Source organism: Hyaena hyaena, unplaced genomic scaffold (genome assembly GCF_003009895.1).
Source record: "Hyaena hyaena isolate Hyena2069 unplaced genomic scaffold, ASM300989v1 scaffold_1279, whole genome shotgun sequence".
NCBI lineage: Eukaryota > Metazoa > Chordata > Mammalia > Carnivora > Hyaenidae > Hyaena > Hyaena hyaena.
In genome coordinates, this window is record NW_024081909.1 from 98674 (window position 1) to 121704 (window position 23031).

General features: G+C 48.0%; 2 protein-coding genes across 4 annotated transcripts; both read right to left on the bottom strand.

Moving 5' to 3' along the window:
• Window positions 1-375: 375 nt before the first annotated feature.
• Window positions 376-6755, bottom strand: SDR9C7 (short chain dehydrogenase/reductase family 9C member 7). The gene is made up of 4 exons (XM_039223135.1): window positions 6455-6755; window positions 2978-3236; window positions 2147-2310; window positions 376-593 (listed from the first exon to the last, which is right to left on the bottom strand). Exons 1-4 carry the CDS (start codon window positions 6753-6755, stop codon window positions 376-378), a joined length of 942 nt encoding a protein of 313 aa, XP_039079066.1.
• A 453-nt stretch (window positions 6756-7208) lies between these two features.
• Window positions 7209-22673, bottom strand: RDH16 (retinol dehydrogenase 16). Of its 3 annotated transcripts, XM_039223132.1 has the most exons (6): window positions 22546-22669; window positions 20463-20797; window positions 18826-19084; window positions 17382-17545; window positions 16597-16833; window positions 15953-16218 (listed from the first exon to the last, which is right to left on the bottom strand). In XM_039223132.1, exons 2-5 carry the CDS (start codon window positions 20773-20775, stop codon window positions 16616-16618), a joined length of 954 nt encoding a protein of 317 aa, XP_039079063.1. In that variant the 5' UTR covers window positions 20776-20797; window positions 22546-22669; the 3' UTR covers window positions 15953-16218; window positions 16597-16615. The 3 variants fall into 3 exon arrangements, with proteins under 3 accessions (XP_039079064.1, XP_039079063.1, XP_039079065.1); XM_039223133.1 differs by lacking the exons at window positions 15953-16218; window positions 16597-16833 and adding an exon at window positions 7209-7318 and having other exon boundaries at window positions 22546-22673; XM_039223134.1 differs by lacking the exon at window positions 17382-17545 and having other exon boundaries at window positions 22546-22670.
• Between the last annotated feature and the right edge of the window lie 358 nt (window positions 22674-23031).

Below are 23031 nucleotides of genomic sequence, written 5' to 3' on the forward strand. Positions count from 1 at the left end.
TGCTTCCGTGGGCTAGATTATCCTGCAATATTTCGCAGTGGTGGTGATAACTGAGAGAGTCTCATGATTCAGCAGGAGCTCATTTTCCTCCCCTTGACATTTCCAGGTCTAAAAAAAAGCCATATCCTTAATGGGTAGCAGATGTTCTTGGGGCCATGCTTCAGGTCTTTGCACCTGCAGCTTTCTGTGAGGCCCTAGTGAGTGGGAAGAGGCACTTGTCTTCTGCTAGAAGTTATTCAGAAATTCTCCGACAGTGGGTGTCAGCCAAGCAAAGTGAATCCCTGATTGCCTGATAACCACCTCTTGTGACCCTTCAGTTCTTTTTCCCATCCCCCTGCCTCCACATTCCATTAACCACCCCTGGACTTCCCCAGCTCAGACACTGTCTGCTGGCCTGGGAAGGTACCGGCTCAGGATGAAATCTGTCACAGGAGTGGGCAACTTAGCCAATGGGATGTAGAGGAGTTTGGCATCCAGGCCAGGGTTGTAGCGGATACGGGGGCTCCGTGAAACAACGGCATGCTCCATGCTGTTGGTGACATCTCTGATCCTTGGCTCTGCCAATTGCATCATGTTTTTTAACTTCTCAGTATCTGAGGGTACAAGAGAGGGGAAAAATCAAAGGCTCTGTTACTCTTCACAAAAGATGGTTTCTTCTGAATTCTATCCAAACTCCCTTTCCATCAGATCCCTGAGCCAAATTTTAGGCAGATCTACCACACCCTCCAGGTTGTTCCTTACATGAACACCTTGTAAATAATCCTATTTCTCTTCCTGAATTCAACAACTGTGTGTTGAATTCCTACTAGCAATCAGAAGAACTGTGCTCAGTTCTGCCACTTATTGGTTGTGTGACTTTGAGCTTAAACTTCCACCATCAATAAAATGGGAATAATAATATCTGCTCTAGAGAATAACAAAGATGAATAATAGCAGGGTAGACAGTGAGGGAGGACAGAAAACAAGTATATATAAGTGCATGAGAAAAACTGGAAGAAAATAAGTAAAAATACTCTCTGGCTTGTGGGATTCCTAGTTACTGGAGGCTCTTTTGTTTGTTTATTTGTTTTTTGTTCTCCTATGCAGGTTTTAGAGTTCCCAAAATTTCTACAAAGTCATGCAAGAAAAAAAAAATGTTATTAAAAAATAGTAACACTGGGGTGCCTGGCTGGCTCAGTTGCTGGAGCATGAGACTTTTGATCTTGGGGTTGTAAATTCAAGCTCCACATTGGGTGTGGAGATTACTTGCCTTGGTCATTAGCCCATTGTGGTGCTCAAATGATTTAAGGCACAGATGGGTACATTGTAAGTCTAACAAATGTAAAGGGCTGTTCTGTTAGCATTGTGCACACGGGTATGAAGATGGGTGCAAGGCATCTGAGTTGTCCAAGTCTGCCAAAGCTCACAGCACAAATAGGAGAAAAGCCACATGATACACTTACCGGCCCTGATGTATGCCTTTGCCCCAGGATTCTGGGACGGGGGCAGGTCACTGGGATTCATACTTCAGTGAGAGCCCCAAGAACTCCAGACAGAAATGGTGCCTGAGAGTCAGGCGTCCCAGTGAGGGATTAAGACTTGAAAACAAGAGGAGGAATAGCTGGTCCAAATTTGGGGATGGTCTAGGAAGACAGGGAATTCATCTCCTCTATGCAAGACCCTGGTGAGCAGTTGATCAGGACAGGTTAGTGTAGTTTAAGTACCCTTCACCCCCAACTCCAATGAACCCCCTTTTTGTTTCTTAGAGAGAAAACTACTGCAGTGAAGCAGCTGTGCTCTTCATAACTTCTCTGTACTCATATCAGTGCGTTTTCACCTGTTCACCTACATAATAATACTAGGTTACTATTATTAATATTAATATTAATATTAACCTAATATTAGGTTGGGAGGCAGGTGCTAGGAGTGGGGAGCATCCCTGGGAAGCATCTCCCCAACACCTTTCTCCCTGCAAAGGAGCAGTAGGCTCTGAGCAGATGCACCCTTGGCTTCTATTCTCAAGTCCCAGCCTGCCACTAGTTGTGTGACTTTGAGTCCTTAACCCCTCTGAGCCTCCATCCCATTATCTGTGAAATGAAAACAAGTCAGTGATCCCCAAGATCTCATTGTTCCTCTCAGAGTCTTGTCTCCCTCCCAGAAAACTCACATATGCGGAAGTAGTCCTCCCCATAGCTGTCCCGGGTCTCCTGAGGCAGCCGCTCCCACAACTTTCGCATGCGAGATGCCATGTCCTCCTTGCCCAGGATGGATGTTCGATAGTTCCCTGGTTCAATGATGCTGACTTTCACCCCAAAGTAGTGGAGCTCACGCCTGGGAAAGAAGAGGTGGACTCAGTCTGGGGCACTGCGATAACAAAGGGTCATCAGGCACAGTCACTCTGACTGCTCTACAAGGGCTGATCCCCCAAGAAACATGGAGATACTCTCCCCCACCCCTCTGCCAGGCCAGGCATTGTCTTCATACAAATAAGGCCCTCAGCCTTCGTCCAAGCAGTTTGCAGTAGACAAACCCAGCAGGAGGTCAACAGGGAATGTAGACCAAAGCCCTGCCTCCTACCAGGTTCTTCCACTCAGCCTCATACCCAATACCCAACATGGCAAAGGGAGTGAGGGGGTGTGGGTAAGGCCTAAATCCTCTTCTGAGAGTCTCCCATGGGCATATCTGCCTCCGGGCCTTTCTGTCTGCTTGAAAGACTCTCCTTTCTACTCCCATAGGCCCAAACATAGTTTTACTTACTTTGAGACAGCTCACGGGGATGCAGGAAGACAGCCTCCTATCACCACCCTCCTCTTCTCCTCATCCCTTCTCCTGGTCTTTGGGGAAGGCCTCTTGAGGGACTAGCCCTCCTCCTGCTACTATGTTAGCTCCTTCCCTCCAGAACTCCCTTGCCCACATGCTATCCTCTGTAGCTCTCTCTGCCTGAGGTGAAATCCCCAGGACTCCCACCCAGAGTTGTTTGGCACAAGGGCCCAGTCACCTGATGCTGTCAGAAAAGGCCTCGACGCCAAACTTGGAGACACAGTAACCACCACCAATGACAGCCACACGACCACCAGAGCTGGACATGTTGACAATCCTGCCCCGGGCTTTTTTGACCATGGGCAGCATGTGGAGGGTCACTTCGATCAGTCCCACCAGGTTCACATTGATCACCTTCACAAAGTCCTCCTTCGTCAGCCATTCATTGGGCCCACTGGGCAGGCCTATACCTGCATTGTTCACCAAGGCCCAGAGGCCTAGGGGCGTGATAGAGGGAGAGAGAACCACACAGAAATCATTAGCATCTCTGGAAAATCATCAGTGTCCACTACCCACCAGCCCAGGACTTCTGAGAATGGTTGAGCAGGTGCACAAGGCACAAGATGGCCAGGCTGGTGGGTTGGGGGAGTTATGATAGCACAAAGGAAGATATGCCTTTTACTAATTAGTTTTCCCCAAAGGGGCACTTTTTCTGATTCACACAGTCTGTCACTGTGCTAGCTGGGGCCCTATACCAGCTACAATCCAGGCTTTAGCTAATAGCACCTAAGCTATTAGCCCTGGGAAGAGAGATGTAATTTTCATACCAATGAATTAATGGTTGAAGTCCTGCCCCTATCACGCTTCCCCCTCTCTGTTCACCTAAGTGTAAGAAACCAACTCCATTTCACACATTATCAAAATGAGTTCATCCATTCACACATTCATCCATTTATCTACTCATATATCTATTCTCTCTCAGTTACAGAGGAAGGTGCTAGAGACATAAAATGAACAAAAAACATCTTGTCCCTCAAGGAGCTCGCAAACCAGAGAGGAAATAAATAATATTCATAAATATGTAACACATTTCAATTTAAAAATTGTGAAAAAAATGTAATATGGGCTCTCTTCCAAATATTTAATTTGAGTTGAGTTAGTACAAATGGAAAGAAATAAGGCTAAGTATTGTCATTCAACTCTGCAGGAACCCACACTTGAAGATCCTTAAGTTCCAGTCCTTTTTCTACCTCCAGCCTTAGACAAGTCACTTCCTCTCTCTGGACCTCAGGTCCTTCATCAACTGAGCCAGGACAGTTGCTTCCAGCCTGGGGTTTGCAATCCTGAGACCCTTCCAGGCTGAACCCACGAACTGCTCAGGAGATGCAGGGGAGGATCAACTTTCATTTGTTTCACATGTAGAGCTTCCAAGTGAAATTCCACTTGGAGGAGGATGTTTGATTCTAAAAACACATTGGAAAGGTCTCTAAATGATTCCTAAGGACACCTTCCAGCTCTTTCATTCAAAGATTCCACAAACTCCACTGCTCAGGTGCCTTGCCTTCCCCTCCCCTCCTCCCCCCAGCCCACCTTGACTCCTGCAGCCCCAAGATACTCCTCCCAGCACAACTGCACTCTCTTCCAATGGCTGGTCAGGATGTAAACACCACTCTTGGTCCACCCTCCTCCTATGCCTGGGGTCCACGCATAAGCCATACCCCCACTGTATCTTCTTGCCTTCCTTCAATTAACAAGACCCCAGGAGACCAGCTGGCCAGCAGGACTCAAACCTCCCCAGCTGGAGGAGCTCTCTTGTCTTACAGAGGAAGAAATGAGGCTCTTGAGACCCAAAGACTATAAACCCAAGTGCTGTCCAAAGAAAAGGCACACACACTCTCCACTACCTGTGATCATTCTGGTAGATAGCTCTGCCTACTGGCAAACCAGGACAACCTTCATTTTCCCCCCCACAACTAGAGAACCATTAGAGCAGTGTGAATAGCTTTAGGGCTGCACCAACCTGTCATGTACAGGGACTTTCAGGGGCCACAAGAAAGCATGTCAGAATCCCTGCTCCCCACCCCCCACTTTCCCAGTGCTTCTTAGATCAAGAATGTTGTCCAATGGGGTAGGCAGAAAATGGTTCCCCAAAGATGTCCCCATACAAATCCCTAGAACCTATTAATATGGGGGATTACATGGGAAGAAGGAATGAAGATAGCAGATAAAATTAAAATTGCTCATCAACTGATCTTAAAACTGGTGATTATCCTGGATTAGCCTAGTAAACCCAATACAGTCACGGGGATTTTTTAAGTGGAAGAAAGAGGCAAAAGACAACCAGAGGGATAGGTGTGTGAAAAGGACTTGGTCCCATGTTGCTGGTCTTGAAGATAGAGGAAGAGGGTCATGAGATAAGAAATGCTGGCAACCTCTGGAAGCTGGGAGAGGCAATGAAATGGATCCTCTCCTAGAGCCTCTGAAGGAACACAGCTCTGGTGACACCTTGATTTTAGCTCAGTGAGACCCATTCTGGACTTCTGACCTCCAGAACTATAAGGTAATAAATTTATATGGTTTTAAGCCACTACATTTTTGTGTTAATTTGTTACAACAGCAACAGGAAACTAATATGCCCAGTGATTCATTAACACAGTGACTCACAGCTGAATGAGGGCAAGGCAGAAAAGAGAAAAGTGTCTTTTACTGAGAAAAAAGACTGACTCTCACTGAATTATTCATTGATTAGTTCATCCAACAAAAATTTATTGAGCACCTTACTAGATGCCACACACTATTCTGTACTAAGGATATATATAGTTAACAAAAGAGGCAAAAAGCCCTGCCCCCAGCCTCATCCCAGGAACCTTTATTCTAGCAGGGAAACAGACAATAAATAAGAAAGAGAAGTAAAATATATGGTATATTAGATAATGGTAAATGCTAAGGAGAAAAATAAAGCAGGGAGTTACTGTTTGGCGGTCCCGGGGCTCTCTAGTCCTCAGACTAGTTCCCTTAGGAGCCAGGACTTTCCCCAGGCTGCTGTTCCACAACAGAGCCACCCTGTTTCTCCTGCACCCATGCCTTGCATGCAGCAAGCTTCCTGGGCAGGTCTGCATGTAGTCCTGGTCCAGCCCAGCCAGCCCACAGCCTCCTTTCCCAATAGGAGTGGTCACTCTGATGTCATCGCTTACCTTGAGGTCAACCCAATATCCACCATGATATGAGGAAGAGGACAGATCTCTCTCTCCCCTGCCTTTTAGCTTGACACAGTCAAGGAGAGCAAACGTCCCCACTCAGGGAGTCCAGCCTCCTGTTCCCTGTCCCCTCTCCCCAGCCCAATCCCAGTAAGAAATGTGCTCACATTTCTATTGGAGCTGATGGTTAGGACTACCTAAGTCCCAGAGAGACAACTCCATCTTTAAGAGGTGTGGACATACAGAACACATCTTCCCTCTCCCACATCCTCTGGCAACCTCTCCCCAACCCTCTGAGTCTCTAGCAGAGAAAACTTCCTTGGGAAATCACCCCTTTCATGTGAAGAGACCAAACTATGCAACAGTTTCCAATCCCACGGAGCCAGAATCCCAGCCCCTTTCTCTACCTCACCTCTCCCACCACATCTGAACAACACTGTCCCTGATCACTGTCAGATGCCTGGAGGAGAAAGACAGAAGAATAAATTGAGAAGGCCAAAGAATGCAATTTGCCCCACCTTGCTCACCCACTTGGTCCCTCACCCACTGGGCCGCTGCCTTTATACTCTCGGTCTTGGTGACATCCAATAGGGTGGTCTGCAGCCGGTAAGAAGTATCCTGCTGAAGCTTCTGGGCCCCTTGCTCAGTGAAGCAAGCAGCCAGCACCCGCATGCCCCGATCAACCAGCTGCCTGGCCAGCAGGTTTCCGAAGCCCGAGTCACAGCCTGTGATGAAGACATACTTGTCTGAGAGGTTGCGGACCAGATTGCAGTTCTTGAACCATCGATACATAAAGGAGAGATCTGTGATAGCTGCCATAGGGCAAGGGAAGCTGATGGCCAAGAAGTATTGGGCTCAGGAGACAGCGGGAGAGGCTGGTCCTCTGAGCCCCAGCCGCAGTCTGCTGAAAGCCACTGGGAAGAGCTCTCCTCCCTTCCACCACTGGCAATAGACACAGGGCTCCTGGATGAGCCACTTTATAATTTCTATAGGTGGATGCATCACCATACCAATTAGCCTAGATGCAAGAAATTCAAGTCCAACCTGAAGCTTCGTGACCTCAGACAGTCCTGGTGGCTGTCTCTAGCTCTCCCCCAGCCCTGATGGATGAAGCTGCCAAGGATGGGAAAGACCCCGCTGGTGATGATGATGCTGAGAGGTGGCTCACCCGGGTGGTCTGAGCAGGCCAGGTGAGAAAGGAGGGCTCAGCCCAGAAAGTGTAGCAAGATTCTTGCACAGAGAGTCATGACACCGAGACTTTTCTTTCCAGGAAGCAACTTTATTCCTGCCAGCACAAGGTCATGAGGGATGTTGTCATGTTGCACATGCTCAGTCCTTCCATCTTGCCCCAGTGTATACCTTCTGGGCCTGCACTCGGAGGGCTGTGTGACAATTTTCAGGTGCAAGGAAAAAACAAATAAGAAGACAAGGGTTAATGTCCCCTGCTAACAGTTTGCATACTTTGTCCTTGAGATAATGGCTATTCCCTTGAAACTCCCCTACAACCTGAAACCTTGCGTCCAAAATAACAAATGTTTTCCTACATACCAGGATAGGGCCCGCTCTCTGTCACTTTGTAGCCTTTTTACAATAACCACTCAATTCTGCTTCTGTACTGCCCGCTTGCCTGCTTGCTCATTTTAAAAAGCCCTAAGTCCTTGGACTCGGGGCCGCACATTTAAAGTTCTGTGTTAACTCTGTGCGGTCCCGGCTGGTAATAAAGACTCCCTCAATTTGGCTTCAGTGATCTTGGTTCATCTCTGTGGCTCTCAGCATAACATTCTGGAGGCCCCAGCAAGATTTTGGAGACCCCAGACATCCAAATTCCTGTCTCTTTTTGGGGTGAAACAAGAGACGCCTGCACCCTCCCTGGCTCCTGAAGACGTCCTGGGACCCGGAGAAACATTCTTGTCTTTCCTGCTGCCCCCAAAAAACGGCCCCAGTTAATCTGCGGGAGTCGCCTGTTAGTTTATCGTTTGAATTCTGAATGCGCATGCGCTTCTGTCAGGGGGACTAAGTGGAAGGCTGGACCGGGCACTACTTCCTGCCCCAGGACCACACCAAGACATCAGATGGCCCTTCAGTAAACCTGTAAACCTGTTTTGTGGCCACTTCCGTACTTGTTTTGTCCTGTTGTCGTTGTCATTATTTTTTGTTTCCTCTGTAGGAATTCTGATATGGAGCCCTATCAGCCCACCCATAGCGGTGGAAGGGAGACCTAATCACTCCCCAGAGACCTCAGTGGTCTCATCTGTAGGAATTCTGTGGGAGGGAATGTAATAACCTCTGGTGTGTATGTGAGTGTGAATGTGTGACTTAGTTTGGCTTGCCTGCTGGGTTTGATTCTTTGGCTCCACGGGTGGTCACGCTTAAGGCCCCCCAAATCCTATGGAGACTGAGTGGGGCCGCCTGCAATTCCGTGGTGAACAGCATACAGTCTCTGGCAGCAACGGAATAGTTTATGATCGTAAGTCACAAAGCTGAGACTGCTACGGCTAAGGGTCACCTAAGTTCCTTCGGGGCACGGCCAGACCGGCATTTGACTGGTCTCCTCATTAGAAGGGGTACCCCTACCCCTTTGTCTTTGTGACACCGCTTCACAGGAACATTATGGGGTTGGGACTGTGCAAAGAAGGGGTTTGGGAGAGACTACGGAAGATTTCCAAGCAGTTGCTGAAACTCCATTTGTCTGGGGGGAAATTCCCAGTCTTCTTTGGCCTAATGTGGATTCCACATTTCCACTTTGTTGGAGAAAACATGGCTTCTGTTCCTCTGTCTGAGCTAAGATTTTGAATAGGGTTTTCCTTCTCTGCCTCCTGCTGTCACCTTGCCTCTTCTGCCTTCCCCTTCCCCTCCTGTTTCTGCACTCGCTTGGGTGTGGTCTACATAACTGGTTCCTATACCACCCTCAGTCCCTCGGGCACATTGGATCCTCCTCCCACCCTCGAGGTCAAGGAGCAAAGTGCATCCCCATGGACATCTAGGTCTTTTCCAAGTAGAATGCATGATTACTGAACATAGCTTTGGGTTTTTGACTTCCTATTGCAGAGAAACTAAGGCTACTTGGACCCATTGGAAAACATGCTTTGTGCTTAACTGGTTCATGAACGTAAAAAAAATTCTGGTGTAAACACCTCTCAGTTGGTTACTAAGTCCTCAGTTGGAGACTAAGCTTTCCTAGAGTTAAAATTCTGCTAAATGTACTTACGACTGATGGAAAAAAAGGAAAGCAACCCTATACATAGGAAAATGAGAGATACATAAGAAGATGTAAGGAATGGAAATACATTTTGTTGAGGGTAAAAGAAAGTAATTTTGTCCTAAATGAGACTGGTTGTTTGGAGAGAAATGTCTTTGGGACAAAGTTTAAAGCAAAGACAAGTTGTAGAAGGTTCTTTGGAAAGGAATTTTAGGTGTGCTCAGGATGGACTAAGGTTGAGATGAATGGAATTTTAAAAGTACACTGGTATAAGTTTGAAACTCTGTTGCTTTTCTCTCTGTTCACAAGACAAAGTTTTCTTGAATTGTTGGTCTGCTCTTGATAAGACAATGTAAACAAAGGTTTTCTCTTTTGTCTGCCAACAAAACCAAAGCTTTAGGTTTCATCTTTATCAGGTCTTTGCTTAGTTAAAACTTCTCAATGTTAAAGGAGCTAGGTTTTGCTAACATCCCTATAATGCTATACATTAGCCTTTAGGATCTTTTGTTGCCACTTTGGTTGAATAAATAAAGTTTTAAGATTTGTCATGATCTGCAATCCTATTTAGGATGTGCTTTATAACTTACTAAGGTTTTAACGAATTTCCCAGGATTTGAGTGGTAAAAGAAGTCTTTTGACCAATCAGGCCCTTTTATTTGGGATTCTAAGTTACTTGAAAAATCACTGTTGTTACAAGGGTAACCATAGGTTGCATTGTGCGGGTAAATGCTGTAACTGCTCAAATATATATGCAGTTCCTAAAGTTGTAATGTTTTGGTATAAGGTCATCACTTAATAATCTGATTACTTGAAGTGTTATGTGTCACAGAAATAACTGAATTTCTTTGTCAACTGCATCATAATGAACTCTCATCAGACCTTTGACAATGTTTATTTCTGAGATTTTGTCATTTATAATTGTTCTTATTCTCTCACAAAATGTGTTTCTTCTTCAAAGAGATTTATAAAAAGGACTTTTGGGACAAATACAGGTATTTGACATCTTTAAGATTAATACTAAAATGGGTAAGAATTTCCAGAGCTAAAACAGTGTATTCAAACTGAACAAGAATTAGGAACATGGGACTAAATGACCTAAGGAAGATTATAGTTTGTGACTCTTGTTGGAAATATTGCTGGTTCTCTAATGTTTGCTTACCCAGATTAAGGAAACTTTCTCTTAACTTATCTATGATATACAGAAATGTCATAAAGTGGTCATTTGTAAACTAAAGCACTTATCTTTTCTCTCTACCTAAACCCTCTGAAATTCAAAAACTCCCAGTGAGTATTCTTTCTTTCATGGCAATTACAATTATTTGCATAAGTGAGATAAGAAGAATTTGTTCTTCTCGTAACAGGTCACCACTGGAAATACTGGTTATTTTACCAAGGCTTTGACTGGAATGTCTTATTTGAGAGTGACATGCATAGACTCAAATATGCCCAGACAGCTTTAGAAAACTAAGGTTGACTTTATGAAACACGGAGCCATAAAGGCCCTTGGAAATGTTGGCCAGATACCTTGCTTACAGAGTTCCCAGCAGTCTCCCCAGGTGAGTAAAGAAGGCCACTTCCTGTCAGGTGAAGGAACCTAAGGATATCTTGGAGACCTCATGAAGAGGAATTCACCCAATTCTATAGGTATTGCAGGCTTGTCTGATGGGAAGTACTTGTCTTGGCTTCTGGCCTAGCTCAACCTAGAGATTCCTTATAAAAGGTCCCAGCAAAGTAAACTTTGAAAGATCCTCAAGAACAATCACTATTCTTGCTGAGCTTATGTAAAGAATTAGGCCAGGCTTGTTAAGACTGGACTTGTTCTACAAATGCATTGGTCTCGGATTGGCTATCTCTGAAAATGGGAGTTTTTAGAGAGAAAATCTATGTTTCAACAGCACACCGTTATAGATGTTAAATTCTAGTTCTGATTGTCTTTAAATTTTGTTGTTTGCCTCAGTTAGACAACTTGAGATAAAATTGTCACAACTTCAGAAAAATTGTCACAGTATTTCATGCACACACAAACTGCTGTGCTTTTTACTCTGTGGGGATGATAATAAGACCCCATAGGCATAGGATTACTTAAACAACAGGAAAACAGGATGGATCTCTAAATATGCAAACCATACCCTTCCCTAACCCTGATCTGACATTTACTAGAAACCCACCCCATAGAAACCCAGGAGATCTGGTTCATTCAAAGGATGGGAGGCTCTTCCCTTTCAAAGACTTGGAAGTGGGTTTCACAGATAATACAAGCAAGCAAAGGATTCAGCCCTTAAAGTTTCAGGTATCACCCCACATGGGTCCATCACTCCAGAGTTAAGTAGGCCAACTCAGAAGAACCCTCAACCTGGTGAAGTGATCCAGATCCAGTCAACCCACTGAAACTGACCCGCAAAAAGACACTGGCCCCTGAGATCTCCAGCCCTGCTCCAGCCACACCCCAGAAGCTGGCTGGTCTAAGCACAGCAGAAGTTTGAGGAATTGCCATTCCGATAAGATAGACTGTCCTTACTCTTTGCCATCGAATTGGCAAAGGTTACCCCAGAAACCTGGCAAAACAGCGAGAGGTTCCTGTTTGCACTTTCCATCCCTTATGGATAGGATGTTCTGTTGGTATTGATTGCCTCTAATCTGGGACCCATTTGTAAGAGCAGGGGCAGCAGTTGTTGCTCATCAGGGAACAGTAGTCTAGGACCAGGCACTAGGGCATTGGAGCTCAGCACAAAAAGCCTGAATTTGTTGCCCTAACTCAGGCACTAAGGCTGGCAAAAGGAAAAACTGTCTACATCTATACGGACAGCCGGTATGCCGTCGCCACAGCGCATGTGCGCGGGTCCCTATATAAAGAGCAGGGAATCCTAACCTCAGCAGGAAAAGGTCTTAAGGTCTTCCTACAACAGACTCAACCAAAATGATGAGTCCATGATTTGACTCATATACCTAAAACCAGTGGGGAATGTTGCACATGAATTTAGCCTCAGTCCTTCCATCTTGACCCAGCATATACCTTCTGGGCCTGCACTCGGAGGGGGCTATGTGACAACTTTCAGGTGCAAGGAAAAAAACAAATAAGTAGGTTAGGGTTAATGTCCCCTGGTTGTTTATGACACAGTTTGTATACTTTGTTCTTGAGATAATGACTATTCCCTTAAAACTCCCCACAACCGTAAACCCTGCATTCAAAATAGCATGTTTGGCACACCTGGGTGGCTCAGTCGGTTGAGCGTCTGACTTCGGTTCAGGTCATGATCTCACGGTTTGTGAGTTCAAGTCCCGCATCAGGCTCTGTGCTGACAGCTCAGAGCCTGGAGCCTGCTTTGGATTCTGTGTCTCCCCCTCTCTCTACCCCTCCCCCGCTCATGCTCTGTGTCTGTCACTCAGTGATAAATAAACATTAAAAACATTTCTTTAAAAAAAAATAGCATATGTTTTCCTACATACCAGGATAAGGCCTCCTCTCTTTATCACTTTGTAGCCTTTTTACAATAATCACTCAATTCAGCTTCTGTACTCCCCGCTTGCCATCTTGCTCATTATAAAAAGCCCTAAGTCCTTGGACTCGGGGCCGCACACTTAGAGTTCTGTGTTAACTCTGTGCGGTCCTGGCTGGTAATAAAGACTCCCTCAATTTGGATTCAGTGGTCTCGGTTGGTCTCTGTGTCTCTCGGCATAACAGTCACATTCACGAATAACACAGTTGCCTTGAGATATTCTTTTTTTTTCTTTTTCTTTTTCTTTCCTTAGGAAGGGAACCCTATCACAAGAGCATCCTTGGAAATCTCCCACCTCTGGTCCAGGAATCAAAATCATTTGCCATGAGTTCAGACATGTAAATATACTTAATTTTTATTCTCAGGGGAAAAAATTAAGACAAATTCCTTAATGTAAAACAAACTTTTGTGCTCCTCCAGCCCCAAAAGAAGTGAGTTTCAAGTTATTAGCTCTTTAGAATTCTCTGCCCTTAGGTGAATCTCCATTATGAGAGATGAATAAAAACAAATAGTTTTCCCCAGGGTAGGTGTGCCTCCATTGTCCTGAGGTCAGAGGCAGGAGGGCCCTCCTGCCGGGAGGTTGCTTTTTTTTAATTCAAGTTAGTTAACAGACAGTGTAGTATAGGTTTCCACAATAGAACCCAATGATTTATCACTTACATACAACACCCAGTGCTCATCCCAACAAGTGCCCTCCTTAGTGCCCATCACCCATCGAGCCCATCCCCCTACCCACCAGCCCTCCAGCAACCCTCATTTTGTTCTCCATGTCCACGTCCTGGAGAGGTGATACTCAGGTCACCAATGAGTAGCCCCCACTGCACTCAGGCAGGCCCAGCTCTCACCCTCACTTGGTGACCAGACAAATGGACAAAGTTAAGGGCAGAAGACACATCAGATCCCCGAGGGCTAGGCCCCCAGTGGGCATTTCCTTCCACTTCAAGAGCTAGGCACACATGAGGTGATCTGGTGAGCTGAGAAGCCTGGAAAGGATGTGAAACAGTGGAAGGAAGGGATTAGGACATCAACTGACACAGTGGCTACTTGGATGTACAGAGGTAGGGGAGACCAGGAATCAGGGGGATTTTAACATACTGGGGCTGATAACAGGTAGAATCACAAGTGGTAAGAGAATTCAGAGGCAGGAGAAGATAGAGTTTTGACATGAACATCATTGAGATGAGGTCCAGCCAGATGATAAGGTCAGATCATGAGTTCCCTAGGCAGCTTCAGGAATGGCCTGAGGCCAAGTCCTTGGTTCCAAGAAGGGATGACAGATGGGAGAAGCAGAGAAGACTGAAATAAGAGACTCTGAAAAGTCTCAAGGTCAGGACTTGGAGGGGAGGGAGATATTCCAGAAAATGGGGCAAAGAACTCACAAAAGTTAGGAGGGAAGCTGGTAAAGAAAAAAAAAAAAAATAAGGAGATGAGACATAAGAGCCTAGGATGCAGGGACAGAAGGATGTTGGGGTCTATGGTGGCTCTTGAATAAACCTCTAGATTCACCATTCCCCAAGATGAGCCTGGTCACCAACTCATCCCAAGGGACTAGGGGCCAACCACCCAAACCTTCCCTGTATAAAGGGTATGACAGACATGGGGCCACAAATTTCCTAAGGTGAAGAGACAAGAATGCATCCCTATGTTTTATGCTATCTACCAAGGTTGGTAAGCTCCAGATTCAAATAAAGTAGGTGTCATCTCAAGAAAGACCAGAGAAGTTGGTCATTCTATAACAAGGGTGGTAGGAGAGAGAGGTCAGATCAAGGCCACACCCCTGAGGTGCTGATCCAAACCCTGTGTGGGACAGAGGTGAGAAGTAGTGGAGGCAAACCTCACCTATGGCATACCAAGCCCAAGGCACAACACGTACACTTAAACTGGGAGCCATCTCCTAACTCTGCCTAGTGGGTAAGCAAACAGGGAAACGTTGGCTAGTGGAAGCCAGACAAGGTCACTCAAGAGCTGGAGCCCCGGGAGTATCTCAATCCTTGAGAAGACAGGTGACATCTAGGGGTTGTCACTGGATTTAGAAAGGGATGACTTGGAACTGCTCCAATACAGGACCAGTCCTGACCTACCATCTCATGGGCCTCTCTGCTGACTGATGGTCAAGGCAATGCTCTCCTGGGTTCAAACTCCCAACACCCAAAAAAAGCAGGTCATTAGTGGAGGGCTGCAGGCACACACAGAAGGGCTCTTTCCCTGGGGCTAGAAATGCCCCACTCTCAGATAACAGATCTTCCTGCTGAGTGGCCAGCTGAGGCTGACAGGTCAGGCTGGTGGTTGAACTCCACACACACCTCTGTTCACTAGTATCTTCAGCAGAGAGGGGCCTTCAGCTCCTCCAGGCCATTTCCAGCCCCTACTACAGGGTGAGCATGAATGACACTGCAACATCTGACCTTGCTTTCTGTTTTCACCAAGAACACTGACATTCTACAGTATCAGGTCCCCCTAAAGTCTCCATAGCCTCAGTCTGAAACTGAAGGAAGAAAATTAAGACACCTGAAGAGGCAGCTCCAAGCACCAATTTATCCTCAGCCCAGGAATCTACATCACTTTGTACAAATGCTTTTTCTGTTCAGTCTACACTCAGAACATCATCAGAATGGTGGAAATGTAGAGAGTTGCAATTTCAGGAAGTGCTGGGTAATTAAGGGAACTCCTGTCCAGTATACAGTAGGGGCTCAACAAAGGTTAGCAGAAAACAAAAGACTGGGGTCCAGAAGTGACTCTTACAGTCCTCCACTGTAGGATGTGAGAAAGGGGATCTGGGCTGGGGAACCTGGGGATGGCTGCAGATGGGGGTGTAATTCTAAAGGAGGGGACAGGCTGATGTCCCCAGGAAAGGGACTGGAGCCTGCCAGTGTCTCAGCAACTTCTCCTTGTCTATCCATCCTTGGGTCTTCCTGTGATACCATGTAATTTGATAAATCCTGGAAAAGAGGGGCGTCTGGGTGGCTCAGTCAGCTGGGCGTCCTACTCTTGGCTTCGGCTCAGGTCATGATCTCATAGTTTGTGGATCTGAGTCCCACACTGGGCTCTGTGCTGACAGCACAGAGCCTGCTGGGATTCTCTCTCTCCCTCTCTCTTTGCCTTTCCTTTGCTCTCTCGGTCTCTCAAAATAAATAAACTTAAAAAAAAAAGATAAATTTTGGAAAAGAAACATTAGCCCCCCACTTCTATGGAAAGAAAGGTGATCTAATTCCCCTCTTAAAATCCACCCCCATGATCTCCATGAAGGCACCTGACTCCTTCTCTTGTGGATTCATATCCCACCACTCCCCAAGGCCACAGTTCCAATCACTGGACCCAGATAAACTTATCAATTTTTATTTTAAGGCAGAAATAATCAATAGATATCAAGGTTTCAAGACAACTCAACAGCTGGTTTGTTTCTGAGTCCTCTGTCATGATCCAAATTACAGACATGTCCTTTCAGCCAGGGTCTGTGAATTGGCACCGCAGGTTGATGAGTCAGGCCAGTGGTTGCCATCAACATCTTCATCCCTGTCACAGGTATCTTCAGTGGAAAGGAGCATTAACTCCCCCTGGGCCATGTCCATCCTGTGGGAGGGGGACACTGGACAGAACCAAGGCACACCCTGAGTACGGGGACAGAGGCAGAGCAGGTGGAGGCTGAGCCCCTCCCTGCTGCTGACATCCTGCCAAGAGTGGATTCCTCAAGAGACAGAAGGGCCAAAAGACTCAGAGCCTTGAAAAGCCATTCAAGGAACAGGGCGTGGGTGTGTGCTACTGGGTCCCTGTTCCTCAGTCACAAAACTTGTGACTTTCCTCCTAAAATCCCCAGAGCGCTGAGTAACATCCAGGGAAGTCTGGGGAGGAGGTGGGGAGGGAGTTGAGACAGGTGTCCCTGGTGACACAAGAGCCCTCTCTCTCCACTCTATTTCCCTCCCTCTGAGGCATCCCAGCCCTCACAAAGTACCCAACTCCCTCCTACCATGCACTCAAGTCTTGGGTTACAGAGCTTTGGTAGGTCTTTCAGATATCCAGTAGATTATGGCATCCACTATCAAGGTGGGCATGTAACTCATGGGGAGGTAGAGGAGCTTGGCGTCCCAGCCACATGAGTATCGAGTGCGGGGGTGGCAGGCTGTTAGGGCATGTTCCATGCAGTTCGTCACCAAGTACAGGTTGTTGCAACATCTTGACTTCAATTTTTCCACCGATTTCTTGACTGTCCAAAGGGAATGACATATTCTCATGTTCTAATCTTCTTGCTTTGGGATCAACTTGGGAGAAAAACTTCTACAAGCATCCCACCTTTCCCCAGTCATCTCTAGGTTGAATCCATGGATTTCATTGGAGTGTGTCCCAACTCCTGCTACAGGAACAGTCTCCACACTAAGCCCCCTCTGCCTCTATTCCTGGGAATAGAGCAGAAACTGAGGTCTCTACAAACACCAGAAATCTAAGCACCTGAAAACCAGCTGTTCTAATGCCAGCTTGTCAGGAGTCCATGCATGTCTTCCCTCTCTGGCTTCAGTTTCCTCCACAAATAATGAGGGCACCAGAGGAAACTGTGGCCCCTAGGTCTAACAAGCCTGGCTCTTCCTGAGGTGACCAGGTGACCCCATGGGACCACGGGGATGGAGTTCAATATCCCCACTGAGTGGGCTGAGTCAGAGCCTGGAGGTCCAGCCCAGTCTGTAGGAGACACTAGTGATGGGCCCAGGCTGCCACACAAAGGTTTGTTTCCCTCCCCTCAGTCCACAGCTCACTCACTAGATTCTAGGAACTTCTCCCCATAGACCTCCTTGGCCTCTGGGCTGGCCTGATCCCATGCTTCCTGGATGGCCCCAGAAATCTTCTCAGAGTTGGTTACTTCCGTGTTGAAGAAACCAGGCTCGATCATAGCCACCTTCACCCCAAAGTAGCAGAGCTCCCTCCTGCAAGGCAGACAGGAAGAGGGGCAAGGACTTCAGAAACCTTGGGGGCAAACACAACAAACAAACAAGCAAACCCTATATACACCTAACTTGGGATAAACTCAAAAGCTCAGACAGATTCTAAGGACAGCATCCAGGTGGAGAAAATAATGATGATGTATAGTCTCTGCATCAGGTGTGCACATGTTTCCCAGGATTGTCCATACGCGTGCTGGCTAGCTCACATTCTACCTCTTCTGCTGCGAAAGCACCACTTTCATGCCATCTCCTCCTATTTCCCTTCACATCCAATCCATCTCCAGACTTTGCCCATTCTACCTTCTGCACCCCGCTCCCTATTCTGCCTTCTGTCCTCTAAGGAACACCTCTGCCTACATCTCAGCTCCCCAACACCCAGAGCCAACCTCTGCCCTGTAGCCAGTGGGTTCTCCAGAGGCTGATTTGATCAAATTGCTCCCCTGAGTAAATCCCTTCCACGGGGTCCTGCTGCCAACAGCATGAAGGTTTGCAGCCTGTCCGGAGCCCCCCTGCCTCCATGAGACCACCCAGGCCCACCTGCCCAGCATCCCCTGCCTGACCAGGCCTTGTTCACTAGCCTAGAGGACCCCATAGCATAGTCAGTCAGCCATTACTCACCCTGGGCTTGGGCTCGAGTTGTTCCCTCATATTGGAGGCCTTCTGACCCTACTTTGCCAGGTTTCCAAGTTTACTTCTTCAATCCTCAGCTCAGGCCCTTCTCCAGGACTCTCCCGTTGTTCCACTGGCCGCCACCACCACCATAGCTAGCTAAGTTAGTCACGACCATCCTGATTGATGGTCACGCCATTTGTGTCTGTCTTGTCCTTTTCTCAGCTGTCAGACATTTTAGCTCAGTTGTCCTCAGACACATTTGTTGTGCACTCACAGAAGTGAGTATCTGTTGAACTGAGTCAAATCTTGGACCTCCATGTCGAGGGCCCCCTGAAGCTGAATATTATAGGAATCATGGACATGAGCTCTGTAGCCAAGTGATCTCAGGTCCAATTCTGCCTCAGACATTTCCCAACCATGGGCCCTCCCCCAGGGCAACCATAGGTGAAACCAACTCTGTAGGCCTGGGGCCCATCCCAATGCCCAGGACATGGGAAGGTGTTTCCCAATGAATTCCTGGCACAAAGCAAGAGAGAGGCATCTGGAAGGAAGAGCCTCTAAGACTGTGAGCAAATGATCCCCCTGGAAAATCTCCCCCAGAAACACAGAGGCAGGAAGACTGAAGGATGGCCTCTGTCCCAGTCCAATACCTGAGGGAGTCCGAGAAAGCCTCAACGCCATACTTGGAGATGCAGTAGCCTCCACTCAGAAGGGACACCCGGCCCATGATGCTGGAGATGTTGACCACGCGGCCCCTCGCCTTCCTCACTAGAGGCAGCAGGCTCAGGGTCACCTCTATCAACCCCAATAGGTTCACGTCCAGTATCTTCATGAAGTCCTGCTTGGTCAGCCACTCATTGGGTGCGAAGGGAATGGAGATGCCAGCATTATTCACCAGGCCCCAGAGTCCTGGTTATGGGGTGGGGAGAGAGCAACATTGTGTGCCTAAGTAAGAAACAACTGTGGTTCCAAGTCACCTTCCAATCCACTTTTTTACCACATCAACAACATCTACACCCATAAAGGAAACGAGTGCAAGAGAGGAAGTAGGAATGCAGTGGCTGCAGGGCATCAGAGTTTGCATGCGCGCTGAGCTATTGGACCGCAGGGATGTTCCTTCTCATCTTGCTGCTCCTCAAGGCCTGGCTTACAGGAGGCCATAAGTGCATCTTTGTCAAGAGTATGCCGAGTGGGGCGCCTGGGTGGCTTAGTCGGTTAAGCGTCCGACTTTCGCTTGGGTCATGATCTCGCGGTTCGTGGGTTCGAGCCCCGCGTCGGGCTCTGTGCTGACTGCCAGCTCAGAGCCTGGAGCTTGTTTCAGTCTGTGACTCCCTCTCTCTCTGACCCTCCCCTGCTCTCTCTCTCTCTCTCTCTCTCTCCTAGAAATAAATAAAAAATATTAAAAAAAAAAAAAAAAAGAGTATGCCCGGGGCACCTGGGTGGCTGAGTCGGGTAAGCGGGTAAGCCTCTGACTCTTGATTTCAGCTGATGTCATGATCTCGTGACTTGTGAGATTGAGCCCTGCATCGGGCCCTGTGCTCACAGCTGGAGCCTGCTTGGGATTCTCTCTCTCTCTCTCTCTCTCTCTCTCTGTCCCTCCCCCACTTTTGCATGCTCGCTCTTTCTCAAAAAAAAAATCATTAAAAAAATATCTTTAAAAAAGAAAAAAAAAGATTTGACAATGAAAATGCTGATCATAGGATACATAACTATGTAACAGATTCTGGAAACTGACATTTGGAAAATGTCCTTTTATCTTTATCCTCTTCTATGTTGTATACAATGAGCACGTTTTACATTTTTAATCACAAAAACAAAAACATCAATGGTGTCTTCTTTCCCGAAAAGGGCAGGCAGCATAATAGAGGGGAAAGAACAGGACCCCTCACCCATATTTGACCAAAAGTCCCTTCAGCTCCCTCATAAGCCTCAGCGTCCTCATAAGTTAAGTGGGGCTGATCTTAAAGCCCTGCAGAGGGCCTGGTGGGAAGAAAATGTGTACCTGCTGAGATCAGGAGCCTGGATCTAGCCTGGCCCAGCCCCACGCGGCCCCAGAGCAAGCCCCCAGGGCCCAACAACTCCTCCAGACTACTGGCCCTAAACTCAGGCTGGGCTCATTTAACCCTGGGCTCAGATTCGGGCACTACAGGCCTTCTCCTCAGGAAACTCCAAAGCTCGAGGCTTCAAAGATCAAAATATCCTGAGAAACTTCCCAGTTAGCAGAAGAGAAGTTTCCCTTGCACAGAGAGAAGCAACAAAGAGACACAAACAGGACTCTGTGCAGTACCTCTGTCCCCCACACGCTCCTTCACCCACTGAGTGGCCGCAGAGATGCTCTCTGTCTTGGTGACGTCCAGGATTACCGTCTCCAGCCTGTCTGACGTCTGGTCTCTCAGCTGCTCGGCCCCCTTCTCAGTCAGGCACGCGGCCAGCACCCTCAAGCCTCGCAGGTCCAGCTGACTGGCCAGCAGGTTCCCGAAGCCCGAGTCACAGCCCGTAATGAAGACGTACTTGTCTTGGAGGTTGCTCACCACCTGCCTCTCCCGGTACCAGCGCAAGAGGTAGTACAGGCCCACGAGGGCCGCCAGGTACAGCCACATGGCTCTGCAGGGAACACACAGGCTGAAATGAAACAAGAGTGTTAGCCTCCAGGCTGTCTAACATGGAGTCCTGAAGTTGTTCCTGGTCACTACCTTTAGTGAGTACTATTGATTTCTGGCCCCAACTTGTATCTCTTTGGTACACTCATGCTGTTTCTACTAGATGCAGATTTCACAAAGAACCCTTCGACATCAGGATATTTTTCTCAGTCACCTTCTCCTGGTCCTTCCACTCCTACACACACACACACACACACACACACACACACACTGGAGTCCCTTGTGTCTTAAGTCTCATAGTTCAGAACTATCTTCTTACTTTGTTCAAGCCTGGAACTCTGTCTCCCTGACCTACTGGAGATTCTTATAAAGAAGATAGATACGTTTTGACTCAAGACACATGTGGTTTCAACACCCAGCTCTGCTACCAGATAGCTGTGTGACCCTGGGCTGCCAGCTTACCCTCTGAGCCAGGGTTTCCTTATCTGAGCCAGATAAGGATTCAGAATTCATTTCTGAGAAGACTAAGTCACTGCCACTCTCACTGAGATTGGAGAAGGCAAAATGTTTAAGGAACAGATCCCCTCCAGATACAGTAGTTCTCTGGGGCAGAAACGTGTTCAGGAGCCTCAGAGGGTGTCTGACCTCAGAGGCGAAGACGGGGGAGAAGGGAATGAAGGTGGGCATGTGCAAGAGAGGGAGAGACTGCTCCCAGCTGCTGGGAGGGTGGAAAGGAAGCACTTCAGCAAAGCGGGGCTCACAGCTGCTACTCTATCAGCGGGCCCTGGGTGCTTGCTCGCCTTGCCCTCTGCCCCTCCCACATCCAGAATCTCAGACACAGACTCCCAAGGCAGAAAACACTGGCTCGCATGGGACCTAAAACCTCACTCAAGCAGGGAGGGCTGTGGGCCCCATAACTGCAAAGGGTGTCCGTTCAGTTGTATCCCGATGATGGTGGGGAGGAGGCGGGAGCCACCCCCTCAGCAGACTAAAGATGGGACTGGAGACTGGACGGAACAGATGTCCATGGAGGGGCTTCAGGGTGAGGCGGATGGTGCCATACCATAAAAGGAGAGTGGACAGAGCTGGCGATGGGACAGAAGCAGAAGCCAGTGTGACTGCTCTGGGCATGATCCACATTTACACAGCTCTGACTGGTAAGGAAAGGGAGAGTCACTGGAAAGGGGGAAGAGAGGTTTCCCCATGGGAACCATAGGCTCAATTGTCCCCGGCTCTCCCCCAGCAGGTGAAAAGGACAGAGAGGGGTACAGATGAAGCCTTTAGTTGAAACTGTTATGTGCAGAGAAGTGACTGTAGTCCTGAAAGCGTTCATCTCTTAAGGCGGGACGTGCTGGCAGCCTGGCAAGGCCTGGTCCTGCCGAGCCTCACCTGTTTCTGCTTCCTGGGGGTCACTGCCAGGACCCTCCTACAAGGGCTTCCTTAAGGGTGGGGGAGAAGAAGGCAAGAGGAGGAAGGAGCCCTGGAAACTCTCAGGGACCCAAAGAGACACATACATCCAAACTCCACTAAGGGATAAGGCCATGTTCTTTACCTGCAAGGAACCACAAATCCCTTCACCACCAACTTTCAAGGGGCCATGCAGCAGGCCCATCTCCAAGCCCTAAGCGCCTGCCGCTTCACTCTTGTAAATCCTCAGAACAACGTGACCACCTGCCAGGGGTGCCAGGAGCACCAGAGTTCATTTCTCTGAAATCACAGAAAGTGCAGAGGATAGTAAGAGAGAAAGAGGCTGGGGTGCCACTCACTTACTTGGGAGCTGTGGGGCCCAGAAAGAGAAACTCTGCAGAGGCGCCAGGGGGATGCAAACTCGCTGCTGCGAATCTCTGCGCTGAGATCCTGCACAGGACGTCGCGACGCTGAGATCCCCACGCACGCCCCTGAGGAAGGGCAACTCCTCCAGACTCCCCCCACAGCACCTGGAAGCCAAGAGCGCGCTGGAGCGGAGGCGCGCGCCCCCTGGTGGTGCCCTGCCGAAGCTCAGCAGGACCGCCTTCCCGTGCGCGTGTCCCCCGCCCGCCACCATTCCTTCTTCTCCACCCAGTGTGGCTCTTCTGAAGAGGGGAGCCATAGGTGATGGAAAAGGGAGCTGGGAAGGACAGGGAGTAAGTACTAATTGTGCAACTTGTTTCCAGGCCTACAGGTATGCAGCTTCCACTATCTGGAGTGGGAACGCAAAAACGCAGACACAACCGTGCCTTCACGGTGAGGATTTGATGCATGGATGTCATCGGAGTG

Coding starts and splice junctions, on each gene's coding strand:
- SDR9C7 (XM_039223135.1), bottom strand. CDS start 6,755: ATGGCAGCTATCACAGATCTCTCCTTTATGTATCGATGGTTCAAGAAC. Junction 3,237..6,454: donor GGACCAAGTGGGTGAGCAAG/GTGGGGCAAATT, acceptor TCACGCCCCTAG/GCCTCTGGGCCTTGGTGAAC. Junction 594..2,146: donor GGAGGACTACTTCCGCATAT/GTGAGTTTTCTG, acceptor TTGTACCCTCAG/ATACTGAGAAGTTAAAAAAC.
- RDH16 (XM_039223132.1), bottom strand. CDS start 20,775: ATGTGGCTGTACCTGGCGGCCCTCGTGGGCCTGTACTACCTCTTGCGC. Junction 19,085..20,462: donor GGAGCGTGTGGGGGACAGAG/GTACTGCACAGA, acceptor CCCCATAACCAG/GACTCTGGGGCCTGGTGAAT. Junction 17,546..18,825: donor GCTTTCTCGGACTCCCTCAG/GTATTGGACTGG, acceptor TCTGCCTTGCAG/GAGGGAGCTCTGCTACTTTG.